At 42.5% G+C, this 25,791-nt stretch overlaps 2 protein-coding genes and 1 long non-coding RNA gene across 7 annotated transcripts in view; 1 reads left to right on the top strand and 2 right to left on the bottom strand.

Moving 5' to 3' along the window:
- Positions 1 to 8,340, bottom strand: part of upf3a (UPF3A regulator of nonsense mediated mRNA decay) — a 35,548-nt gene extending 27,208 nt beyond the window's left edge. For 4 of the 5 annotated variants that reach the window (XR_013547476.1, XM_078402536.1, XM_078402537.1 and 1 more), the window contains exon 1: positions 8,209 to 8,340. Coding sequence is in view for 4 of the 5 variants with exons in the window: in XM_078402536.1 (XP_078258662.1) it covers positions 8,209 to 8,325 (117 nt within the window). In the remaining variant the exon portion in view is untranslated. The remainder of the gene's footprint in view (positions 1 to 8,208) is intronic. The other variant, XM_078402538.1, reaches the window with a different exon arrangement.
- On the top strand, positions 7,546 to 18,261 carry LOC144595260 (uncharacterized). The gene is made up of 3 exons (XR_013547477.1): positions 7,546 to 8,212; positions 16,101 to 16,174; positions 16,833 to 18,261. It is a non-coding gene; the product is annotated as an uncharacterized LOC144595260 (long non-coding RNA).
- On the bottom strand, positions 10,687 to 23,089 carry LOC144595259 (collagenase 3-like). The gene is made up of 10 exons (XM_078402541.1): positions 22,934 to 23,089; positions 22,596 to 22,834; positions 22,362 to 22,510; positions 22,144 to 22,269; positions 17,313 to 17,474; positions 16,794 to 16,911; positions 14,182 to 14,315; positions 12,459 to 12,618; positions 12,267 to 12,370; positions 10,687 to 11,003 (listed from the first exon to the last, which is right to left on the bottom strand). The coding sequence occupies exons 1-10, from the start codon at positions 23,087 to 23,089 to the stop codon at positions 10,903 to 10,905; spliced, it is 1,449 nt and encodes a 482-aa protein (XP_078258667.1). The 3' UTR covers positions 10,687 to 10,902.
- Positions 23,090 to 25,791: the final 2,702 nt, after the last annotated feature.

Genomic DNA, 25,791 nt, shown 5'->3' with positions numbered 1-25,791 from the left:
AATGGGAAGCCAACAACATAGGCATAGTAATAAAAGAAAACAATAAGATAATGCAACAGTACATATAGAAATGGTAAAAATTAGGTTATTTTTCAACCTGGAGAGAGAATAATCAGGATAAGTGCCAGGACAAATATAGTCTCAATAAATTCCATAGGCTTCCATAGATGGACCATAACCAAGATCACAAAACTTACGTGATTTCAGGTAGATGTAGATCACCATGTTGATGACATAATATAGGCCATGTTAATGCAGGAAAAATCTTGAAGCAATTTTATTTTCCTCAAAATCTAAGTGTGCATTGTGGTTAAAAACAAACAAAGCAGAATGACCTCAGGGCTCAAGATCTTTCAGTCTCTAAAAAGTGGGCAAATATAAAATATATGATTTAAAAAAAAAAAAATCAAGTTTGGATAATTAGGGAAATAGTACACAAAAGAGGTGTTCAATATCCAGTTAAGTCACAGTTCGGATAACTTTATCAAACACCTGATACATGCTACAATTCCTTGCTATTAAAAAATTGGAACTACAAAACAGGGTAGGCATCATCTGTGGTGAAACTTGATGTTACTGTTAGAAGAGATGCTGTTATTGATGATATGATCAAATTTGCCCAAATGTAGTGACAATCAACAGAATTTAGGAAGTAAAAACTAGAATGGATGAATGAGTGTATAATGACTACAAATGAGAAAAATTATAAACAATGCACATAATGCTAAGGTAAAATTTTTAAAAATGAGGTGACATAATCATGACAAGAGGCATGATTAGAGAAATCAAACAAATGAAATGCATTTCAGGATACATGAATGTTCAAATATAATTAATTCTGAATGACAAACATACCAGGCAAAGTAAAGCTGCCCAAAAATTATATTGCAAGAAAAAGCAGTCTAGCACCAATGGCAAAAACACGTTGTAATGAGGGGTTCCGAACCCAGCCCAAAACTATCTTCCATCCTCCATCCCCAGAATTTCTAATACCTGTACTAAGTGGGCAACATTACTAAAAAAAGTTATAAAAACAAAATATTAAGTTGCTGACTTAAGTTGCAAACTAAAACAAACTTTTAAATCCCCATAGAACAAAACACATTAAAACATCTATTATCTGCAATAAAATGTTTAAATGATTAGAAAACTAATTGTCCAAATTGGAAATTAGTAAGTGTAAGAAGGAACTGCAGATGCTGGTTTAAACCGAAGATAGACACAAAAAGCTGGAGTAACTCAGCGGGACAGGCAGCATCTCTGGAGAGAAGAAATGGGTGACGTTTTGGGTCGAGACCCTTCTTCAGACTGCATCGAGCTTTTCTACTACAAACCCACTGACTCCCATAGCTATCTTGACTACACTTCTTCCCACCCTGTTTCCTGTAAAAACTCTATCTCCTACTCCCAATTCCTCCGCCTACACCGCATCTGCGCCCAGGATGAGGTGTTCCATACTAGGGCCTCGGAAATGTCCTCATTCTTTAGGAAACTGGGGTTCCCCTCTTCCATTATAGATGAGGCTCTCACTAGGGTCTCCCCTATATCCCGCAGCTCTGCTCTTGCTCCCCCTCCCCCCCCATTCGTAACAAGGATAGTCCCCCTTGTCCTCACCTTCCACCTCATCAGCCGTTGCATACAACAAATCATCCTTCGACATTTTAGCCACCTCCAACGGGATCCCACGACTGGCCACATCTTCCCATCTCCACCCCTTTCCACAGAGACCATCCCCTCCATAACTCCCTGGTCCACTCGTCCCTTCCCACCCAAACCACCCCCTTCCCAGGTACTTTCCCCGCAACCGCAGGAGATGTAACACCTGTCCCCCTCGACTCCATCCAAGGACCCAAACAGTCTTTCCAGGTGAGGCAGAGTTTCACCTGCACCTCCTCCAACCTCATCTATTGTATCCGCTGTTCCAGATGTCAACTTCTCTACATCAGCAACAAGGAGGAACATGGAGGATCAGCACCTCATATTTCGCTTGGGCAGTTTACACCCCAGCGGTATGAACGTTGACTTCTCCCACTTCAGGTAGTCCCTGCTTCCCCTCTCTATCCCTTCCCCCTTCCCAGTTCTCCCATCATTCTTCCAGTCCCGGACTACATCCTATCTTTGTCCCGCCCCCCCCCCCTGACATAATTCTGAAGAAGGGTCTCGACCCGAAACGTCACCCATTCCTTCTCTCCCGAGATGCTGTCTGACCTGCTGTTACTCCAGTATTTTGTGCCTACATCCAGCTTTTTGTGTCAATCTTTGGAATTTAGGATAGCATATTCAGTGCATTAATGAACAACAAAACATATAAATACATTTAGCAGATCTTCAGTAATGATACATTTTCTACATTATATAAATTATATATATATATATATATATATATATATATATATAAATATATAAAAACATTTTCAGCTCAGCTCATGAGATGCAAATATTACCACAAATTTGTTGAAAACTGGGTATTTTGCAACTGCTGTTTTCTTCCCCACACATGTTAAACAATTACATCCAAAAATGGCTTACAGATTATGTCCCTGCAATATTAAACAATGAGTCGTGTTTGAGGGAAAATGTATCCTGAGGGGGATAGGGCGAATGCACAGTATTTTACCCAGATTAGGGGAATCAGGAACCAGGGGACATCGATTTAAAGTGAGAGGGGAAAGATTTATAATTTATAAAGATACAGCATGGAAACAGGGCCTTTGGCCCAAGCTGGCCATCTATCACCCGTTCACACTAGTTATATGTTATTCCACTTTCTCATCCAATCCTTATATACACTAGTGGCATTTTACAGAGGCCAATTAATCTACAACCTCCCCACCCACCCCACATCTTTGGGGTGTGGGAGGATACCGAGAAACCTAGAGGAAACCCATGCGGTCACAGGACGAATGTGCAAACTCCACACAGACAGCACCAGAGGTCAGGATCGAACCCGGGTCTCTGGCGCTGAGGCAGCAGCTCCACCAGCACTGTGCCATCTCTTGAAAGCAATTTTCACCGCAGCCAGCCAAATCAGTTTTGAAAGATAACCATGACCCATCTCGTGTCTTGAAATCACAAATCTAAGAGCTGAATACAGACACAAGAGGCTGCAGATGTCAGAGTATTGAGTGTAGAAGTTGGGAGGTCATGTTGCAGTTGTATAAGACATTGGTGAGACTGTATTTAGAGTATTATGTTCAGTTCTGGGCACCAAGTTATAGAAAATATATTGTCAAGCTGGAAAGGGCACAGAGAAGATTTACGAAGATGTTGCCAGGACTAGAAGGTCTGATATATAGGGAGAGGTTGAGTAGGCTGGGACTCTATTCTTTGGAGCGCAGGAGGATGAGGGGTGATCTTACAGAGGTTTATAAAAACATGAAAGGAATAGATCAGGTAGATGTAGTCTCTTGCCCAGAGTAGGTGAATCAAGGGCCAAAGGACATAGGTTTAAGGTGAAGGGGAAAACATTTAATAGGAATCTGAGGGGTAACTTTTTCACACAAAGGGTGGTGGGTGTATGGAACAAGCTGCCAAAGGAGGTAGTTGAGGCTGGGACAATCCCAATGTTTAAGAACCAGTTAGACAGGTACATGGATAGGACAGGTTTGGAGGGATATGGCAGGCGGGACTAGTGTAGCTAGGACATGTTGGCCAGTGTGGGCAAGTTGGGCCAAAGGGCCTGTTTCAACACTGTATAACTATGTCGTTTCAAACAAAAAGACACAAAGTGCTGGAGTAACAGCAGATCAAGAGAACATGGGTGTGACATTTTGGATGGAGACCTTTCTACGGGCGATGGTATCCCGTTGCCTAGGATGGTGAATGTTAAAATGGGTTTACAAATGAACACAGAATAACAATGAAAGACACAAAGTGCTGAACTCAGCGGGTTGGGCAGCATCTCTGGAAAACATGAACAGGTGATGTTTCAAGGCTAATTATGGCGGGGTGGGAAGGGGAGAAAGCTTGAAGAGAGAAGAGACACAATTACAATCAGTCGGAAGAAGGATTCCGACACCACAGTGTGACATTGTGCCTTTCTTTTTTAATTAACCAGCATCTGCGGTTCCTTAGCAGGACAGACAGCATGTCTGGAGAGATGGGATCTCTAACCAGTCTGAAGAAGGGTCTCAGCCCATTCCTTCTCTCCAGAGATGCTGCCTGTCGTGCTGAGTTACTCCAGCTTTTTGCGTCTATCTTTAGTAGCATTTCATGGAAACATACTAAAAAAAAGTGCAGGAGTAGGCCATTTGGCCCTTCGAGCGAGCAACGCCATTCAATATGATCATGGCTGGTCTTCTAAAATCTGTATCCCGTTCCTGCCTTTTCCCCATATCCCTTGATTCCTTTAGTCTGAAGAGCTAGATTTAACTCTCTCTTGAAAACATCCAGTGAGTTGGCCTCCACTGCCTTCTGTGGCAGAGAATTCCACAGATTCACAACTCTCTGGGTGAAGCAGGTTTTCCCTCATCTCAGTCTTAAATGGCCTACCCCTTATTCTTAAACTGTGACCCATGGTTCTGGACCCCCCGACATCGGGAACATTTTTCCTGCATCTAGCCTGTCCAATCCTTTAAGAATTTTATATGTTTCTATAAGATCCCCTCTCATCCTTCTAAATTCCAGTGAATACAAGCCCAGTCAACCCATTATTTCATAATATGTCAGTCCCGCCATCCTGGGAATTAACCTGGTGAACCTACGCTGCACTCCCTCAATAGCAGGAATGTCCTTCCTCAAATTAGTAAACCAAAATTGTACACAATACTCCAGGTGCAGTCTCACCAGGGCCCTGTACAACTGCAATTGGACCTCCTTGCTCCTAAATTCAAATCATCTCGCAATGAAGGCCAATATGCCATTAGCTTTCTTCACTGCCTGCTTTACCTGCATGCTTACTTTCAGTGACTGATGTACAAGCATATCCAGGTCTTGTTGCACCTCTCCTTTTCCTGATCTGACACCATTCAGACCATTCAGATAGTCTGGAAGGGTCTCAAACTGAAAAGTCACCCATTCCTTCTCTCCAGAGATGCTGCATGACCTGCTGAGTTACTCCAGCATTTTGTGTCTACCATTCAGATAATAATCTGCCTTCCTGTTCTTTCCACCAAAGTGGATAACCTCACATTTATCCACATTATTTACAATGCATCTGCCATGCATCTGCCCACTCACCAAACCTATCCAAGTCACCCTGCAGTCTCATAGCAATCTCATCGCAGCTCACACTGCTACCCAGCTTGGTGTCATCCACAAATTTGGAGATGTCACATTTAATTCTCTTATCTAAATCATTAATATACAGTGCCCTCCATAATGTGTGGGACAAAGACCCATTATTGATTTATTTGCCTCTGTACTCCACAATTTGAGATTTGTAATAGAAAAAAACACATGTGGTCAAAGTGCACATTGTCAGATTTTATTAAAGGCCATTTTTATACATTTTTGATTTCACCATGTAGAAATTACAGCTGTGTTTATACATAGTCCCCCCATTTCAGGGCACCATAAAGTTTGGGACATATGGCTTCACATGTGTTTGTAATTGCTCAGGTGGGTTTAATTGTCTCCTTAATACAGGTATAAGAGAGCTCTCAGCACCTAGTCTTTCCTCCAGTCTTTCCATCACCTTTGGAAACTTTTATTGTTGTTTATCAACATGAGGACCAAAGTTGTGCCAAAGAAAGTCAAAGAAGCCATTATGAGACTGAGAAACAAGAATAAAATTGTTAGAGACATCAGCCAAACCTCAGGCTTGCCAAAATCAACTGTTTGGAACATCATTAAGATGAAAGAGAGCTTATAATCGCAAAGGGACTGGCAGGCCAAGGAAGACCTCCACAGCTGATGACAGAAGGATTCTCTCTATAATACAGAAAAATCCCCAAACACCTGTCCGACAGAGCAGAAACACTCTTCAGGTGTGGATTTGTTAATGACCACGGTCTGCAGAAGACTTCATGAACAGAAATACGGAGGCTACACTGCAAAATGCAAACCACTGATTAGCCGGAAAAATAGGATGGCAGGTTACAGTTTGCCAAGAAGTACTTAAAAGAGCAACCACAGTTCTGGAAAAAGGTCTTGTGGACAGATGAGACGAAGATTAACATATCAGAATGATGGCAAGAGCAAAGTATGGAGGAGAGAAGGAACTGCCCAAGATCCAAAGCATACCACCTCATCTATGAAACACGGTGGTGGGGGTGTTATGGCCTGGGCATGTATGGGTGTTGAAGGTTCTGGCTCACTTATCTTCATTGATGATACAACAGCTGATGGTAGCAGCATAATGAATTATGTATATAGACACATTCTATCTGCTCAAGCTCAAACAAATGCCTCAAAACTCACTGGCCAGCAGTTCATTCTACAGCAAGACAATGATCCCAAACATAGTGATAAAGCAACAAAGGAGGTTTTCAAAGCTAAAAAATGTTCAATTTTTGAGTGGCCAAGTCAATTACCCGATCTGAAACCAATTGAGCATGCATTGTATATGCTAAAGAGAAAACTGAAGGAGATTAGCCCTCAAAACAAGCATAAGCCAACAATGGCTGTAATACAGGCCTGGCAGAGCATCACCAAAGAAGACACCCAGCAACTGGTGATGTCCATGAATCGCAGACTTCAAGCAGTCATTGCATGCAAAGGATATGCAATAAAATACTAAACACGACTACTTTCATTTACCTGACATTGCTGTGTCCCAAACATTATGGTGCCCTGAAATGGGGGACTATATATAAACACTGCTGTAATTTCTACATGTAATTTCTACCAAAACGTATAAAAATGGCCTTTATTAAAATCTGACAATGTGCACTTTAACCACATGTGATTTTTTTCTATTACAAATCTCAAATTGTGGACTACAGAGGCAAATAAATAAATGATTGGTCTTTGTCTCAAACATTATGGAGGGCACAGTATATTGTAAATAATTGGGGCCCTAGCACCTAGCCTTGCCGCACCCCACTAGTCACTGCCTGTCATTCTGAAAAGGGCCCGTTAATTCCTACTCTTTGCTTCCTGTCTGCCAACCAGTTCTCTATCCATGTCAATACCCTACCCCCAATACCATGTGCTCTAATTTTGCACACTAATCTATTGTGGATGAAGGGTCTCGACCCGAAACATCACCCATTCCAACTCTCCAGAGATGCTGCCTATCCCGTTGAGTTACTCCAACATTTTGCGTCTATCTTCGGTGTAAAACTAGCATCTGCAGTTTATATGTTTCTATCTGCAGTTTATATGTTTCTATCTGCAGTTTATTGTGCCCCCGCTGATCGCTTTGTTCTTTTTTAGTTGAATTAACCAGCATCAGCAATTGATTGCGCCTCCATGGAATACAATGCACGCTTCCCCGCCATTTCGTTGGAAAATGTCTGCACCGGCGATATTAGGGCAGGTGGCTTCCGTGCGCCGCCGTGAAGGACTGGCTGTGGGTGACGAGGCACGGTCACAGCTGCAGCTGCCCAGCAGCGCCAGCTACACCGGTTTAATTGCAGACACAAAATGCTGGAGTAACTCAGCGAGACAGGCAGCATCTCTTTATAGAAGGAATAGGTGACCTTTCCACTCGAGATCCTTCATCAGACTGAGAGTCAGGGGAGAGGGAGACCAGAGATATGGAGGGGGTGAGATGTGAAACACACAGAACAAAGCAGACAAAATGTGCAGGGAGAAGCTGCACATGCGAGCTTACACCGAAGATAGACGCAAAATGCTGGAGAAATTCAGTGGGACAGGGAGCATCTCTGGAGAGGAATGAAGACTGAAGAAGGGTCTCGACCCGAAACATCACCCATTTCTATTCTCCTGAGATGCTGCCTGACCCGCTGAGTTACTCCAGCTTTGTATGTCTGTCTTAGATCAAAGCAGACGATCATGAAGGAAATGTAGAATTGTTCATTGTTGGCTGAGGGGAAGGTGACACCGAGGCAGACAAACAGTAAAATTAATCAGGAGGACAGCGAAACTGTTCGGAAAACTGGGATGGAGGGAGAGGAGATGCAAGGGTTACTTGAAGGTAGTGAAATGAATGTTCACACCGCTGGGGTCAAGGCTGCCCGAGAGAAATTAAATTAACTCCCGCGTCACCATGGAGACCCCGGCACGCTCTCCATCCGAAAAATAACGGTCGGTGCTCGAGGGTCAGAGACGCGGGCGGCGCCGCCGCCACCGCCACACACCCACCTTGGTGAGCACTTCTTTTTTCTCATCCTTCTCCTTGCGCTTCTCGCCCTCCTCCCGCTCTCGGAACTGAATCTCCCCCCGCCGCTCTCGCCCCTTGTTCTCCTTCTCCTCTTTCATTCCGCAGGCGGCGCCGCTCCCTCCCTCCCTCCTCCCTCGCAGGCGCCGCTTGTCGCGAGAGCCGTCGCCGCCGCCGCGCCCTCATTGGCCGCTCCCCCCATGGGTTGACGCCATCAAACTGGGTGACCGTGTAGGTGTGATGTGGTGAGACTTTCAGGCCACGGTGCCAACCCACCCACCTCACGGACAACGTCTGGCTCAACTCATATATTTGCCTCGGTTTTTTAATTCAAGTTCCATCACATCATTTTCAGACACCTGCAAAACTTACAATCAGGCAGACACAAAATGCTGGAGTTCGAAGGCAGACACATAACACAAACTTACAATCAGTATCTCTTCACGATTACAAGGCTGGATCCCATCACCACGTGCAGGAAGGAACTGCAGATGCTGGTTTAAACTGAAGATCGACACGAAAAGCTGGAGTAACTCAGCGGGTCCGACAGTATCTCTGGAGAAAAGGTGGTGTTTCTGAAGGAGGGTCTCGACCCGGAACGTCACCTATTCCTTTTTTCCAGAGATGCTGTCTGAACCGCTGAGTTACTCCAGCTGTTTGTGTCTATCTTCACATTACATTCCATTGTTGAATGAGCTACCTTTAAAATGAGACATGAAAACTACCTTCATCAATCCTAGGTGAATAGAACAGTTGGCACAGCACTAATTGGAGAAAAGCAGAGAAATTCTCCTTGTGTCAATGTTCATCTCAAACAACAGCAGTAAAATATATTGTGTGGTTATCTCATTGTCCTGCGCTGAATCCTTTAACTGTTGTTACAAATTATTTTTTCTTTGCTTTTTGCGGTAGAGAATACGACTTGGTAGTGTTTATTCCAAGTGAGAAAGATAAAATGAAATGTTTGTTTAATGTTTATATGTCCTTTTTATTATTTATCATTCTTGAATGCACTAAATGCTTTGAAGATATAAAATAAATGTCATAAAGCAGTTTGCAAAAATAATCAATAAAAATAACAAAATAATGGATTTCAGAAAAATAAAGATTAGAAAAGTTAAAGGCTTACTTTTCAAATGTCTTTGAAGGTGAAAGGATAGCTTTTGGATTTTATGGAAGGTGTGTTATTCAATACAATTGAGTATCATTTTATATTGACATCAGCTTTCATTCAATAGAAGTTATCTCAATTATGAATCAGAAAGATCTGGGTTCAAGCCCTCCCCAGAATCGTGAACATGTGATTAGGCTAGCATTTCAGTGTGAATCACAGGTGCCATTTGCAATTTTGTTTGGATGAGATTTTGAACCTGGGTCTAATCTGCCCTCTTGGGTATTCTAAATATATCTTTGTGTATGATCTGAGCAAGATATGGATAGCCTTATCATATCATATCATATCATATATATACAGCCCGGAAACAGGCCTTTTCGGCCCACCAAGTCCGCGCCGCCCAGCGATCCCAGTACATTAAGATCTTGGGATCCGAGTCGACATTTGTTTCTCCACCAACATGTGTAAATAGATGATCTAGTCATATATTTTGTTTTTGTTATTGAGACATGCAGTGTGCAAAAAAAGTCCTTGTACAAAATTGAAAATGAAAACCGAAATCACAGATACTGGAAATCTGAAATAATAACAGAAAATGCTGCCTATTTTGTTGAGTTACTAGGACAGGTGGAGGCATTAGCCAGCCTATAAAGAATCCATCTGAGAAAATTGTCAAGGGTATAAAATATAATGCGCAACCTTTGATGAAAGCCACACATCATCTTCTTCCTGGTGGAGAGAGAAACAGCACCACATATTCCACTTGGGTAGGGTAGCTTACAACCCAATGGCATGAACATTGAATTCTCCAATTTTAGGTAACACCTCCCTTTATGCAACCCCCGCTCTTTCCCGTGCCCCCACCCCGCTCTGCATTAATTTCACCTACTATCCAGCCCCCCTTCCTGCCCCGATCCACTTTCACCTATATCCCTCCCTCTACATTTCAATCCTCTCCTTATCTGACATCTGTTTGTCTCCCTTTTCACCTCTAACCCTTATACACCCATCTGTCAATTGAACCCCCCCCCCCCCCTCACCTGCAGGCACCTGTCACTTGTCAGGCTTTGCCCCACCCTCACCTCCATTCCAGATTTCTCCCCCCTACAATCAGTCTGAAGAAGGTTTCCGACCCGAAATGTTGCCTGTCCATTCCCTCTAGAGATGCTGCCTAACCTGCTGTTACTCCAGCAATTTGTGTTTTATTGCTCTTCCTGGTGTTTATGTTGATGAGGATCACTAAGAACCTTTTCCCATCAATTGCATTACAATTTTCAATGACTAGACATTAGCATGTACAATGCATTAAGAGCTTTAATTTTCTTGAATTGCTACAACATTCATTAACTATTAGTATATTAAAGTAAAAATGCAATAAGGAAGAAAATAGCTCAAATTTATGCAGCAAATATTACTATGATTAGTTGCAGAATAAAATACATTGACATTGCAAAGACAGAAGCTAGAACAATGTTACTGAGGCTAACTTCAATGGCAATAGTAGTAATTCGTGAATCATCGACATAATTCTGATTTTTCTCAAGAGGTGGAACAATTGTGTTGATTAACTGCAGACTGCTGAACTTGCGTATGCAATATTAACGACTTGCTTGTCTTTGTAGTCATAATGAAATGTCATGTGTTGATGGAAGAAATAAATTAAATCTGGAAAAAAACCCAATGCTAATTATTTTGAAAATCAGCACTCACAAATATAACCCAAATTTTTCCCCAAAGGACTCTCCAGTTGTTTTTTTGGAATTCACTTCAGTAGCTTCCAAGAAATTTGAGAGACTTGCTGCACATAAAAGGTGCAGATATCTCAGATGCAATAGATCACATGTGAAATTAACATTTATTTAACAAATGAATGATGGATACTTGATTTGATTATTATGGCCATGTTTACAAGTATTACAGAAATTGAGCACCACATTTGTTAGTAGCATGTTCTGTTTATTATTATTTTTTTATTCTTTGAGGAGCTTCTGCATATTATGATGTTATGATTTTTATGTACTATTTCCACATTGATGGACATAATGAAAGTTGTTTGTTATACTGTTTGTGTTCCCATAAAGATGGTATACCGTTGGCATAGTTATTCAACATGTTGTCCAGCATGGAAATAGCATTATCGATTGACCTGCTCATTGCAGAAAACCTATTTTTCCTCTATAATTAGAAAATGTGGACATTTTCTATAATTGGCTATTGATTTTCAATATCAGTCTGATGACCAGGTGATAGGTTGAAAATATACCAAGTAGTTTGGCGATTTTGTGTACGGAAATTGGAATGCATTGAGGCTAATTTCTTGGCATAATATAAGCATAAATATATCAAAAAAGAAAATCATTCAAACTTTATCTCTCATCCACTTTATCTCTCATCAGGATTGGCTATTTTTTAATTTCGTTGTACTCGTTGCAATGACAATAAATGAATATTATTATTATTATTATTATTATTATGTTACTAAATTAAATTAAAATTGGCCAAAAATAAGACCACAGAATTTTTATTCCTAAGCTAAACATTTTCTTGATCAGATAAGTAACTAAATATTTAATCCATTAGTTTAGTTTAATTTAGAGATACAGCGCGAAAACAGGCCCTTCCGCTCACCGAATCTGCGCCGCCCAGCGATCCCCACACACTAACCCTAACGCACTTGGGACAATTTACATCGAGAGCAAGCCAATTAACCTACAAACCTGTATGTGTGGAAGTGTGTGAGGAAACAGAAGATCTCGGAGAAAACCCACGCGGTCACAGGGAGAACGTACATGCCCCGCACAGACAGCACCCATCGTCAGGATTGAACCCCGGTCTCTGGTGCTGTAAGCACTGTAAGGCAGTAACTCTACCGCTGCGCCACCGTGCCGCTCCATTACAGCCTGGTGAAATGATCACTATGATACATACCATTTTCGTGAAGAGCAGAATCCACAGGGCCAGAAATGCCAGGCCATTCATCTTCTATCGGCTTTGGATATCCTTTATCCATTCTTCCTGCCCTTTCATTGTAACTAATATGAAAAAGAACATCATCCAATTAACTGAGCAAGGATGCTTAATACTTTTACTGGAACATTTACACAAAGTTAAATTTCATACCTCCAGAATTTGTCTCCCACAAAGAAGAAAGTCTTTTGAATCTTATAAATCTGCACAGCTGCATCAATTTTCATAACGGTTTCAGGAAAACCAAAGTTATATATAGACCCAGGGACTCCTGATACAAGATCGTACCCATTGGCGACCCAGTATTTTGTTCCTGTCCAAATTAATAAAACATTAAACAGATTTTGAGATTATATTGTATGAAACATTACATACCTCATTCAAAATTTAACATGCCATATCAAACTGAAGGACAGCCAGCTGTTCCACAGGGAGGTGCTTTCTGTCAGCTTTTTGTGGCTCAGCTCCCCGTGGACTTCTGCACGTACGTGGACAACCTTGAAGGTCTGAGACAAGCTGAAGAGACCCGTAATGGAGCGCTACTGTTCTCAGGGCAGTGGTCACATGCACTTTACATCCAGACCCTCATCTTTTATCCTAGGGTTGGCTGTTTGAAAATGTTCTTACTAATGATGAATGCCGATAAGTATTAGAATTATTTTAATTTTAGGGTATTAAATGTACTTTTTTAAATACCTTTTTTAAATGACTTACTACAGTTTGAATAGTATATAAATGTCATTGATGACACGCCTGGGTACCAAGCTCTGCCTCACAGAAAGCCCTTCAGTGGACTATCCATCCATTTGGTTGGCTGATAAAGGTGAGGCAGATTGGGCAGGAATTGCAGCAATGAACTTGGCAGCAGGCCAGGTCCAGCACCTTCTGCTGTGTGCACTTCTTTACAAAAGTGCCACTTAAACAACGGTATTACAGATATGAATCACGCAGTACCACAGTTTCATGGATTTTGCTATATAGCAGCCATCTGGCTCCCTTTGTTTTTTTTAGTTTGGAGAATAATTTTCATGTTGATAAGTCAAAGGAGCAGAATTAGGTAATTCAGTCTATCAAGTGTAGTCGGCCAATCAACCATGGCTGATCTACCTTTTCCTCTCAACCCCATTCTCCTGCCTTGTCCCCATAACCTTTGACACCCTTACTAATTAAGAATCTGATAAATCTCTGCTTTAAAATGTTACCCTACATTGGCAACAATTAGAGATCTGCCCTACACATTTGCTAAAAACACTGGAATATCTCAGCGGGTCAGGCAGCATTTCTGGAGAACACAGATGGGTGACTTTTTGGGACTGGTCCCTTATTCAGACTCCGATGAGATCAGTAACATGTCTGGGAAATTGTGGCCTGGTGTTTGTCTGTGAGGACATGGTCAAGTGGTAGGTATGATGAGGTATCCGAGAGCTGGCACCTGGCCTCAGCATGGTAGAGGTCAGCCTGCCAGATTTCTACGGAACCTCCCTTGTCGATGGATTTGAAAACAATATTTGGACTGTTACTGAGTGAGTGGAGGGCTCTGCATTTAAAAGGTGTGAGATTGGAGTGGATAAGGAGAGTGGAGAAGTCAATACCTTCATTACCTTTCCACCCAACATTCCACAGTTGGCTTTCTGTGCCCTATTTTAATTTTCTGGCTGTTTTTCTGGCTGTTTTTTTAATCAAATCTCGATTTCCGGTCGGAGGGAGATTAGAGGAACTAGCATCGGGCCCATTGCAATAAGTAACATTGTGGCTCTCAGTATTCTCCCTGCTCCATTCCTGGCTTTAATCTGCCCTACACTGAGTCATGAATACAAAGTTCCCAATATTTACAAAAGCACTAAGTTACAAGAAACTTGGCAGAAAAATGACTAACCTTGGAAAAATACAACTAGGTCCAAAATTTTGTTTTCATAGGAAGCATCAATTTTCGATGGGAGAAATGGCCACAGTGTACTGATCACAGACATTTCTGACGATCGAGTGTATGGGCGGACACGCCAAAGAAACCTAAATCGAAATGACAAAGATTACTACCATGCAGACATTTTTAATCATAGATATTTGATTATCATTCACATGTTGGTACTAAAGACTAACCACCTTTGCAAACAGTAGTTTATTTCTTTTCTCTTAACTGCTTAAAGTTGTTTTAGAAACAGTACATGTTCATTCATAATGTGAATGTTAACATCATCTTGTTTATGTATTGTTAACAGTAAGTTACCAGATTTCCAGAAAGGTAAATAAGTGCAACAGTATCAGTAAAAAGAAACAAGTTAATGCTGTCAGTGTGCAAGTTGTTTTTTCCACTGTGCTGTACTTGAGGTTGCAGAGTACATCAAAAAGAAAATGGGGAAGGGAATCCTTCATTATATGTTCTCTGCAGTGGGTGGAGCCCAAAGAATGCAGACACATGATATGGAACTGTGCAATTCCAGGATTTTCATAGCCTTGCTAAAATCCATGTATACCATGTCAACCACCTTGCATGCATTATTTTTCTCAGTAACCTCCTAAAAAAATCCAGATTTGCGAGGCAGGATTTCCTATGCACTAAACAATGCACTAATCAGTTTCTGCCTTTCCCGGTGATTATTAATCCTAACCCTGAGAAATATTTTGCAATAGTTCACCTGCTACTGACATAAGGCTCACAAGCCTGTAGTTTCCTGGATTGACACTATTCATGAATATGGGGAACATTAGCTACCATCCTGTCACTTGTGGCTAAAGGTGATGCCAAACTTTCCATCAGAGCCCCAGGAATTTCCTCCCGTACCTCCAATAACATCCTGGGATAGATTTTAGATTTTACTCTAGACTTTAGAGGTACAGTACAGAAACAGTCCCTTCGGTTCACAGAGTCCATGCCAATGAGCAGTCACCCCGTACATCAGCATTATCCTGCACACTAGCGACAATTTACAATTTTACCGAAGACAATTAACCTACAAACCCGCGCGTCTTTGGAGTGTTGTAGGAAACCTACGTACCTGTAGAAAACCCATGAAGTCACAGGGACAGAGTACAAATTCCGTACAGACAGCTCCCACAGTTAGGATTGAACCCGGGTCTCTGGCACTGTAAGGCAGCAACTCTACTGCTGCACGACTCTGCTGTCTGTTGTCACTTTGCCGCCCCTAGGGTCTCTTACCCTTTACTTGTCCTTTGAACATTTCATTTTCAAAGATTTATGTAAACACTTAGAGGTCTTCTGTTCCTGCTTATCCTTTAAAATATTGCCATTTAACTTACTTTATCTCTTCTTTTGCCAAAATGCAACTTAAATTACATTGTATAGCCACTTCTCTGTCCCATGTGCAAACTTTTAGACAAATAATTCTATCTTTCTCACTTTAAACCATACTAATTATTTTCTGTTTTGTAAATTTTGAAATTGTACCTTGACCATCTACTATCCTCCAATCTGAAATGCGTCTCTATATCATGACCCTAGCCTTGAGACATTTTTTATCAATGAAGCAACTGACTCCTTTATTCCATGGTATTAATGTTGTTATTCAGTTTATATATCAGTTTTGTCAGATGCCTCCATTAAACAATGTAGACACCATTCTTCCATTTTCCAAAACATCCCCTTCAAATTAAATTAATAGGAAATTCCAAAAGTGATTTTTTGTGTTATTTTAGAGTATTGGATCAGATGGTCTGAACATTCAGATCAACCTGATCAAATTAAATAGTAAAACATGGTCAGGGATGAATTGGGACTTGGTGCCTCCAAAAATCTGGTGCAAGGTAACTTAATGTCATGTATTCCTCTTTTCACAGGATTCCTGGGCAAACCACAGCTCTGAGCATCAGAAAACTTAGCTGTTTCTGCCTCTAACTCAATATCCTTTGAGGTAATTGAAAGGCCTTTGCAGTGATATGCTGCATGGTGCAGAGACTATACAAACTGTTGTAGAAACGTGGCCCATCTTTTTCCTCAGGAGACACCTGGCAGGGAACTGAATGGAACTGCAGCTGAAAAGATAGTATTAGAAACAACTGGCTAACTCTCAAAATCTGTAAAGACAATTGGGGCAATTGGGGCGGCACGGTAGCGCAGTAGTAGAGTTATTACCTTACAGTGACAGAGACACGGGTTCGATCCAGACTACGTGTGCTGTCTGTATGGAGTTTATATGTTCTCCCTGTGACCACAGGAGTTTTCTCTGGGAGCTCGGGTTTCCTCCCACACTCCAATGTAGGTTAATTGGCTTGGTAAAATTGTAAATTGTCCCTGGTGTGTATAGGATAGTGTTAGTGTGCGAGGATCGATGGTTGGCGCAGACTCGATGGGCCGAAGAGCCAGTTTCCATGGTGTATTCTAAACTAAACTAAACTAAATTAAACTAAACTAAACAATCTGTAATTGCCTTTCTTTTTTGATTTGTTGCTGATTTCCAGACACTGCTTCCTTTCAATATTAATATTAAAGTGTTACTGTTAATGATGAAATGTGCAAACAGAATTTCTCACCTGTCTTTAAAGTATATTTTTTCTCCTCGCATTGTGCAGGTTGCATCGAAGGACAGGCTGCTGTCACATTTCTCTGGAGTCTTTGGATGTGACTTTCTGTCAGGTTTATTTGAAGAGCCTAGAGCAGCATATCAAATCAAATCAAAGCAAATCTAACTATTAATTTTACCTTGACATAACTATTGAGTTGAAAACAGATGTCCATTATTTGTACCGGGTGTGGCTATTTACTATTGGCCAGTAGTTTGTTAAATTGGATGCAGACAGTTAATGTATCTATCGACTTGTGATTTTTCATTCATCTGCTTTTGCAGTGGGAGACAAAACTTCACATATTTCAGATGAAACTTAATTTATTTTGAATATAATGGAATCACAGTTTACCTGATTTCAAATAACAAAATTAAGTTTATATAAATTTGGGAGATGATAATGATATGAATTGAAGCACATATTGTTCAATCAGTTCTTTAAACTATTATTTACAGCTTCTGCAGTAAAATAGAGATCAAGACCCACCATACAGTGCCTGGATTCCTTTAACATCATCATGTGGCAGTGAAAAGTCTTGGTGTTCGATGTATGTGTAAATGGGGTACATCAAAGCTCCCACGTCTTGAGAATGATCCATTCCCAAAGCATGGCCAATTTCATGAGCAGCCGCTAAGAAAAGATTGTACCCTGGGAATACATCCAAAACAGTTAAGTCTTTTTACTGAACATTAAAATGATGGGTTAAAAAAATTCTTAGTATAAAGTCACAATATATAACAAGCATAAAGTTAAAAGCAGAAAATAAGGTAAACATTGTTTTTATCCAGTACAAGTTGGGTCCAAACCTCTCCTGCATTGGTGCAGCACCCCCTCTCCTTCACCCCTCCCCATCCCCATCCCCATCCCCATCCCCTTCACCCCTCCCTCCCCTTTCCCCCCCCACCCACTCCCCCATCCCCATCACCCCTTCCCCATTCGCCCCTCCCCCTCATGCCCCCGAATGCCTCCCCCCCTCCCCCATCCTGTACTGTTTTGCAGGAGGAAGAAAAGACAGGCAAGAAGAAGCGAAGTGCAAGAGAGAGGAACCGACACGCAACTCGAGAAGAAATACTGCAAGAAAACCTGCAAGGAACGCAAGAAACGGAAGGAAGAAACTCAGGGGACAAGCACGACCCTCACGGAAAGCAGCGGAGATGCAGCACGAACAGCCAGTAACCCCAGTAATAGCCCTATGGTGAGCATGTACCCCGATCCTGCATATCCTGGACATAGTTTAGTGTAATGGGGAGGGTGGTTTGAATAAACGTGGGTGTGTAAAGGAATATGTGTTGGTCAATTTTGCGATGTGTCGTACGTTCCCCATCTTACAGTCGTGTATATGTCTTGTAGAACTGTGCGTTTTAGAATTCATAGTCAAAAGTATTCATGTAATTCGGTATGTGTCTTATAGATATGTCTTATAGAACTGTATAAGTATTCATGGACAATAGTCCCAAGCGCTCAATAAAAGTCTTTTCCATTTAAACCCTGGTCTTCAAATTTGGTCTGGTTGAATTTTCTGCACTATAAACGCTCCTGCATCTAAGTCCAGTGTCTAGAACCGTAGGGGGTGAGTGAGTCGAACCACTCACGGGGAACCAGTGTGCGCGGCCTGGTCAAGGGATCAGAGCAAGGCACGGGGACCTTAGGTCGGGCGAAAGCTCGGCGCAGAAACCCCTTACAATGGTACATACATAAACATATACACACAAACAAACAGCGTTTTAGTAATGTATAGATAGATAGATAGATAGATAGATAGATAGATAGATAGATAGATAGATAGATAGATAGATAGATAATCTTAATATGCAAGCTATGATCATATACATCTTTGTTATAAAAGATAGATTTACTTACCGATGTTCTTTGTTATTATACTTTCAAACCAATTTTTGTCTAAGTAGTTTTGATTTTGCATATTGTGCCAAATGATAGGACATGTTATTGCCCACAAACATTTATTGATTGCCGTGGTGTGGATTTCACCTTTCCTAATTTTGCTTGCCCATTATACACAATGTTTAGCGACTGGCAAATATATCAGCTGAACACTTGGAAATATTCTCATAGCGCGATTAACAATTTTTTAACTGGTACTTTAAACATTTTACAGAACATGATGAGAACGCAAAATGTATGAGATTAAGATGTAAGCTGAAATGCCATATATGGACATAATAAGAAATAAAATATATAACATTTTGAACTAATTTTCTTAGCATAACAATACATAAATATAAAACGAATATTTTTAGGTCCCGAAAGATTGTTAATCTGTAATTTTGGTGCAGTATGTCGTCAAAATTAATTCAGCAGAACAACAATTCTGGATTCTTTCTAACAGTGAGAATAGTTTGTAAGTAGATTAAATTCTTGTCAATGCATGATTTCTGGACATTACACTGGACAAGTTTGCAAAGCAATGCACCCTTTGATGGAGAAGGTAATCACTGACTGTAACTTTAAATAGTTGTGTTTACTCTAGATGCTGTTTTCATTTTAATTATGTAAAGACTTTAAATGGCAACAGTTTCAATGCAATATACCACCCCCTCTCCCCGCCACCCCCCACCCCCGCAAATAAATTCTAGGCCAATGGTTTGGATTTTGGATTAAAAACGCCAACTGTTCCATGTGGAAGTGCTAACGATATTTCTGCATCTGTCACTGAATTTAGGATGTCTGTGTAAGCATGTATTGTAGCAGGAGTCTCAACTTCACTGTCCACGGTTCGCAAGCATTTTTATTTCTTTGTTCCCAAGCTGTATTCCTTAGCCCAGAATTAGAGCATGGCGTAGTGGCAATTTCCCAGCATTTATGCATCAGACCTCATCTTAAAATTGGCATCATAGTCGGAGCAGACATGGCAGGCCATAGGGCTTGTTCCTGAACTGTTCAATGTTCTATGTAGTTCCATGACCCTTAAAGCTCTGTCACTATAACAGTCTCCAGTGTGCTCACCAAGGCCATCTTTATTTTACCATGGGCTAACAATCCTTTGACCACTCTCTTTTCCACCAATATGGCCTGAGGCCTTACTGTTTCTTGATGACCGAGGCACAATTAATACACATCCGTTACTAACCTGCATTACCTGGACAGCTTTGTTCGTGTTGTAGCCAACTTTTGCTATGAATCTGATTGTGATGAAAACCCATATGGATCCTAACTATGGCTGCATTTTGTAGGAAGTGTGGGACATTCTGTTCAGGTTATCTCCCCCAATTTTGTGGTGACAGTGCTGTGACCAGATGCTACTTCCTGTCGTGACCCCTTTTGAATATTTCAGCAGCTTTGTGTCCAAATGCCATTTTCTTCTTTCCTGATGGAATACCCAAGCCAAATGAAGTTGTAAGTGACACACACTGGTGCGATCATGCGTCAATAGTGGATGGAATAAATATTTAAGATTGTGCTTGAGGAACCAATGATGTGGGCTGAATTGGTATCGCAGAGACAAGTTATTCAGAAGTTGTTACTGCTGCACTCCTCCAGTCAAATGGAGACCATTCCTACCATTCTTGACTTGTGCCTTGCTGATGGTGATAGGCTTTTGGGTGTCAGTCGTTGAATCACTCACCCCAAGATACCCAATTACTCTTGTAGCCACCATACTTATGTGCTGGATCCTACTGATTTCCTGGTGAATGCTGTCCTGTTGAATTTTGCCCAAAAGAGCTCAGCCATTGCCAATGTCATTGATTATTCTGGGCGGCGCGGTGGTAGAGTTGCTGCCTTACAGCGCTTGCAGTGCTGGAGACCCGGGTTCGATCCTCACTATGGGTGTTTTCTGTACGGAGTTTGCACGTTCTCCCTGTGACTGCATGGGTTTTCTTCATGATCTTTGGTTTCCTCCCACACTCCAAAGATGTACAGGTCTGTAGGCTAATTGGGTTGGTGTATGTGTAAAATTGGCCCTAGTAGTAGGATGGTGTTAATGTGCAGGGATGGCTAGTTGCAGCTCTGAAGGGTCTGTTTCTGCATTGTATCTCTAAACTAAACTAAACTAAAAAAAAATCAATTGACCTACCTATTGAATTGGAATTCAATCTACTGCAGGGTCATGCACGGGAAGCTGAATGCTTTAAGAGGGGCATATATGTGTTGGGCAGTTGTTCATATTTCTACAGGACCTCACTTCTGGCACTTCTGGTAACACAATATGGTCTCCTCCGCACAGATGGTGACTACATATCGAACGCTTTGAATGACTCCATTCCCAAAGAAGACCTGCGCTTCCAGTCGATTGTCATCTGTATTATGAGATCATACCCACTGCCAGGATCATTTAAATTAGTAGCAGAGCATATGTGGCATAAGGGTGGTCCTTAGAGGAATGGGGACATCCCTCCTTCATAGATATTGACCAAATAAGTATATTATATGTATAAATTTAACAATTCCTTAAACCACGGTCAAAATTAATTTCTTGTGCTCTGTCTACTGGCAATGATTACGTAATTCCTATTCAAAACCCCCTGTAAATCCATCTTTTTTAGACTTTCGACTTCAGATTTAAAGCGTGCAATCAGGCCCATTGGCCCACCGAGTCCACGCTGACTTGCGATCACCCCGTACACTAACATTATTCTACACACTAGGGACAATTTACAATTTTACCAAAGCCAATCAACTCACAAACCTGTATACCTGTGGAATGTGGGAGGAAACCAGAAACCAGAAAAAATACGCAATCACGGGGAGAATATACAAACTCTGTACAGACAACACCCATAGCCAGGATTGAACCTGGTTCTCTGGTGCTGTAAGATAACAACTCTACCGCTGCCCATCTTTCTTTCTTTTCTGTTAAATAACTATCCTCTGTTTTCTTGGGCTATCAACCCTTTGGTCATTTTATCTTTTTTGCCTTGCAGCCTATTATTGAATTCTCCTTTTAAAAGACAGCCAACTAGTGTTAGACAACTCCTTGGAGAAGGATCACCTGTTTTCAGAACAGTAAGTACTGATGAATAAAAGTGCGTAAAAATAAATTGTTACGTATAATTAAGACTAAAAATGAATGTTATTTTAAAAGAGACACAAGCGATTGCAGATGCTGAAACCTTGAGCATAAAACAAAATGCTGGAGGAATGTAACAGGTCAGGTAGCAGCTATGGACAGGCAGCGAAATGGACTGAGGGTGTTTTGGATCGGAACCATTCTTCAGACTGTTTCAGTTTGGATTGGGATCCATCTTTAGAATGAGGAAACATTATTTTAATATGATAGCTGCTTTCTTTCCCGTACGTAACCTGCTCAATCTCTGGTTACAATGGACTAGATTCTTCAACAACAATTTAAACCTTGTACCTTCACTGCTCATCGACCAAGCTTCCTCTACATCAAAATGAATGTCACCTCCAATGTATTTTCCTGGTGAAAAGGCATGGGCCAGAATCTTTGAAGGACCGTCAAATGGAGAGCCATCACCATGTGCTAGATGCAAGAAGAAAGAAAAGGGAAAAAAATCAATTAAATTCTAATTGCACATCTATAATTGGGCCATTTAAAAAATGTTGTTAAATTACCTTTGTATTCAAAGGAGATCATAATATCAGCTTCACCCTTCAAAATGCTGGTAAAGGTCAATGATGTGACATCACCCCACACTTTGAAAGCATTTTTGATTGCATTCTTTACAACACTCTGTTTCAAACGTGATGTATAATTGATGATTCTTTTGGAAATTAATGGAAACATATTAGAAATATGCCTGCTACGACCAAGTACCCTCCAAAATACTGGAAAAGTACGAAACGCACCTGTAAGTCAGGTTCTTGTGTTGCCATTTGTTGCCTGGGCTGTGATTATATTGAAGAAGATCGTGAAATCCACATCGAGATCTCTTCATAATGCCCAGGGTTGAAGAGTCCAATTCTCCAGTTTCATGGAGGCCGAAGAATTCTTGCATTTTCTTAACATTAGCTCTGAAAGCAGCTTTGCTTCCTTGCAGACCATTGGAAGAATCATCTTGAAAGTCGTAATATTTCTTAAGATAATGCTAGAAAATTGGAATCACAAAATGTTAATTAACATTCCTCAAGTATACAAAAGTATACATTATTCAAAATGTAAGATAAAATTTTGAATCTTCAGATACCGTGGCCAAATCAAAATCATCAGCCGGCAATGGGAATGTGAGTACAGATGTAATTTTCAGCAGGATCAATAGAGTTAGAATCTGAAGAATCTTCATCTTGACTGGAGATATTAGTGGAACATTTGCTGCTTCTCTGCCTCTTTTATACCATTGCATGATTCAACTAATCCTTTCATTAGTGATGTAAACCACAAAATTGTAACTTAGGCCGGATATCATTCTAATGAAGGTAATTCTTTGGAAAAAGATTAACAGGAAACAATTACAAATTTTAGCATATTGCAACACCATTAATATGTTGACATGTATTCTGTGTATTCTGCTCATTTAATGTTCTCCATTTCTTCAAAACTTTAAATAGGTCTTCCCAGTGTTTGGCACTCTCACCTCCGATAACAAATGCAACAAACCTCTGGATGATTTTCTCACTAAGTTTAAGATTATTTACCTTTCCCCTGCTCCATGCCCTCAGTCACCAAGTTAAAACCCCCACAAAGTTCTCTCGGATCAGACCAAATTGAAGAAGGGTCTCGACCCAAAACATTGCCTATCTATGTCCTTCACAGATGCAGCCTGACCTGCTGAGTTACTCCAGCACTTTGTGTTTTACTCAAGATTTCAGCTTCTGCAGTTCCTTGGTGTCCCGAGAGTTCTCTCTGCTGGAGACATGAACCCATAGTCTTCTCTCTTTTAACTATCCTTATTAATGGATCTGCCCTCTGTCCTCTTAATTACATTTCTACAACAGTGCTAATCATCCATATTGGTCCCATTTTCCCGCATTAAGTAATATTTTCCTCTCATTTTCATAGAAACATAAAAAATAGGTGCAGGAGGAGGCCATTTGCCCTTTTGAGCCAGCACCCCCATTCGTGTGATCATGGCTGATCATCCACAATCAGTGCCTGCCTTCTCCCCAAGACCATTGATTCCGAGACAAGAGTGTTTAATTGTTATATTGTAGTGGGTCTGGACGCAGCAGGAATCAAGCAAGACGCCAGGTAAGGATTAACAGTAACTTTAATATAGCATCAGAACATCCACTCTCTTCAGTCTCTCGCATGAGAGTAAACTCTAGCCCCTTCAGGCAAACCCCGTAGCTCCAGACCCCTCCCCAGCCCTGTCCACTCAGTGCCGAGGGGGATGACCCAGGGAGTGGCCTAATCCCCGGGCACTGCCACTGGACCCCCCCCACCCAAGAACCGGAGGCACGAAACGGACAGGGGGACGTATGAGACGACCAGCCCGTGTGCGCACCACGGCGGGCGGAGGAACCGGAACCACTCTGCCAGGGGAAGACAACCACAGGGACTCTGGGGGTAAGGGCCGGGACGCAGGACGAGGGCGAGGCCGCACCAGTAGGACCGGCTGGCTAATGTCCACGTGCGCCGGCTTCAGCCGTGCAATAGAGACTGCCTCAGGACAACCCCCCATGTCCAAAACGAAGGTGGCAGAGCCACGCTCGAGCACCTTGAATGGTCCTTCATATGGACGTTGAAGGTGCGTCCGGTGTGCATCCCGGCGCAGAAAAACAAACGGACAGTCCTGCAGAGTGGAAGGGAGATGTGACCGCACCGAACCGTGGCGAGACATCAGCACCGGTGCCAGCTTGCCCACCGTCTCCCGAAGGCGTTGCAGGGCGGCCGATGGTTGTTCCTCCTGACCCTGGGCTGATGGAATAAACTCACCGGGCACTGTCAGCGGGGCCCCGTACACCAATTCAGCCGAGGAGGTGGCCAAGTCCTCTTTGGGCGCAGTGCGGACGCCCAGCAACACCCACGGCAACGTGTCGACCCAGTCCGGGCCAACAAGCCGGGCCTTCAGGGCAGCCTTGAGCTGGCGGAAACGCTCAACCAGGCCGTTTGCCTGCGGATGGTACACAGAGGTGCGGTGCAGGTTAACCCCCAGTAGATGAGCCATGGCTGACCATAGTTCGGAGGTGAATTGCGGCCCTCGGTCGGAGGTGATGTCAAGCGGCACCCCAAACCTGGCAATCCAGTGTGCTGCCAAAGCACGGGCACAAGTAGAGGCAGAAGTGTCCGGCAGTGGAACTGCTTCTGGCCACCGCATGAAACGGTCGACCACAGTCAGGAGGTGGGTGAAGCCACGAGAAGGCGGCAGCGGCCCCATGATGTCCACATGGATGTGGTTGAACCACTGGCGAGGGACGATGAACTCCTGGAGCGGCACTCGCACATGCCGCTGTACTTTGGCATGGGATGCAGGTGCGCGCCCAATGCCCAACCTGTTTACGCAACCCGTGCCACACGAAACGGAAAGCCACGAGGGTCGTCGTCGCCCGAATGGAAGGGTGGGCCAGCCCGTGGAGCACCTCGAACACCTGGCACCGCCAGGCAACGGGAACGATGGGGTGCGGCAGCCCGGTGGATACATCGCTCAGCAGCGTTGCGCCCCCAGCGCCACAGGGAACGTCCTCCAACCGCAGGCCCAAAACGCCGTTACGATAGGCGGACATCTCATCGTCTGTCAACTGGGCGGCCGCCAGGGCTGAGTAGTCAATGGCATCGGCCACTTGCAGGACGGCGTGGAGGTCGAGACAAGGCGTCGGCCACTCTGTTGTCTTTGCCTCCGATGAAACGGATGGAGGTAGTGTACTCCGAGACGAAAGCCAACTGCTGCTGCTGGCGAGCTGACCACGGGACGGACACCTTGGCGAATCCAAAGGTGAGGGGCTTGTAGTCAGTGTACGCGGTGAAGGTTCGCCCCTCGCGGAAGTGGCGGTCTGCAAGGTAAAGGGCAAGGACCTCGCGGTCAAAGGCACTCTAGTTCCGCTGTGCACCGCTGAGGTGCCGGCTGAAGAAAGCGAGAGGCTTCCAACACCCATCAATCCGCTGTTC

This window comes from Rhinoraja longicauda, chromosome 7, assembly GCF_053455715.1.
Source record: "Rhinoraja longicauda isolate Sanriku21f chromosome 7, sRhiLon1.1, whole genome shotgun sequence".
NCBI lineage: Eukaryota > Metazoa > Chordata > Chondrichthyes > Rajiformes > Arhynchobatidae > Rhinoraja > Rhinoraja longicauda.
The sequence above is the reverse complement of the archived record's forward strand: the minus strand, read 5'-3'. Positions and strand labels throughout refer to the sequence as shown.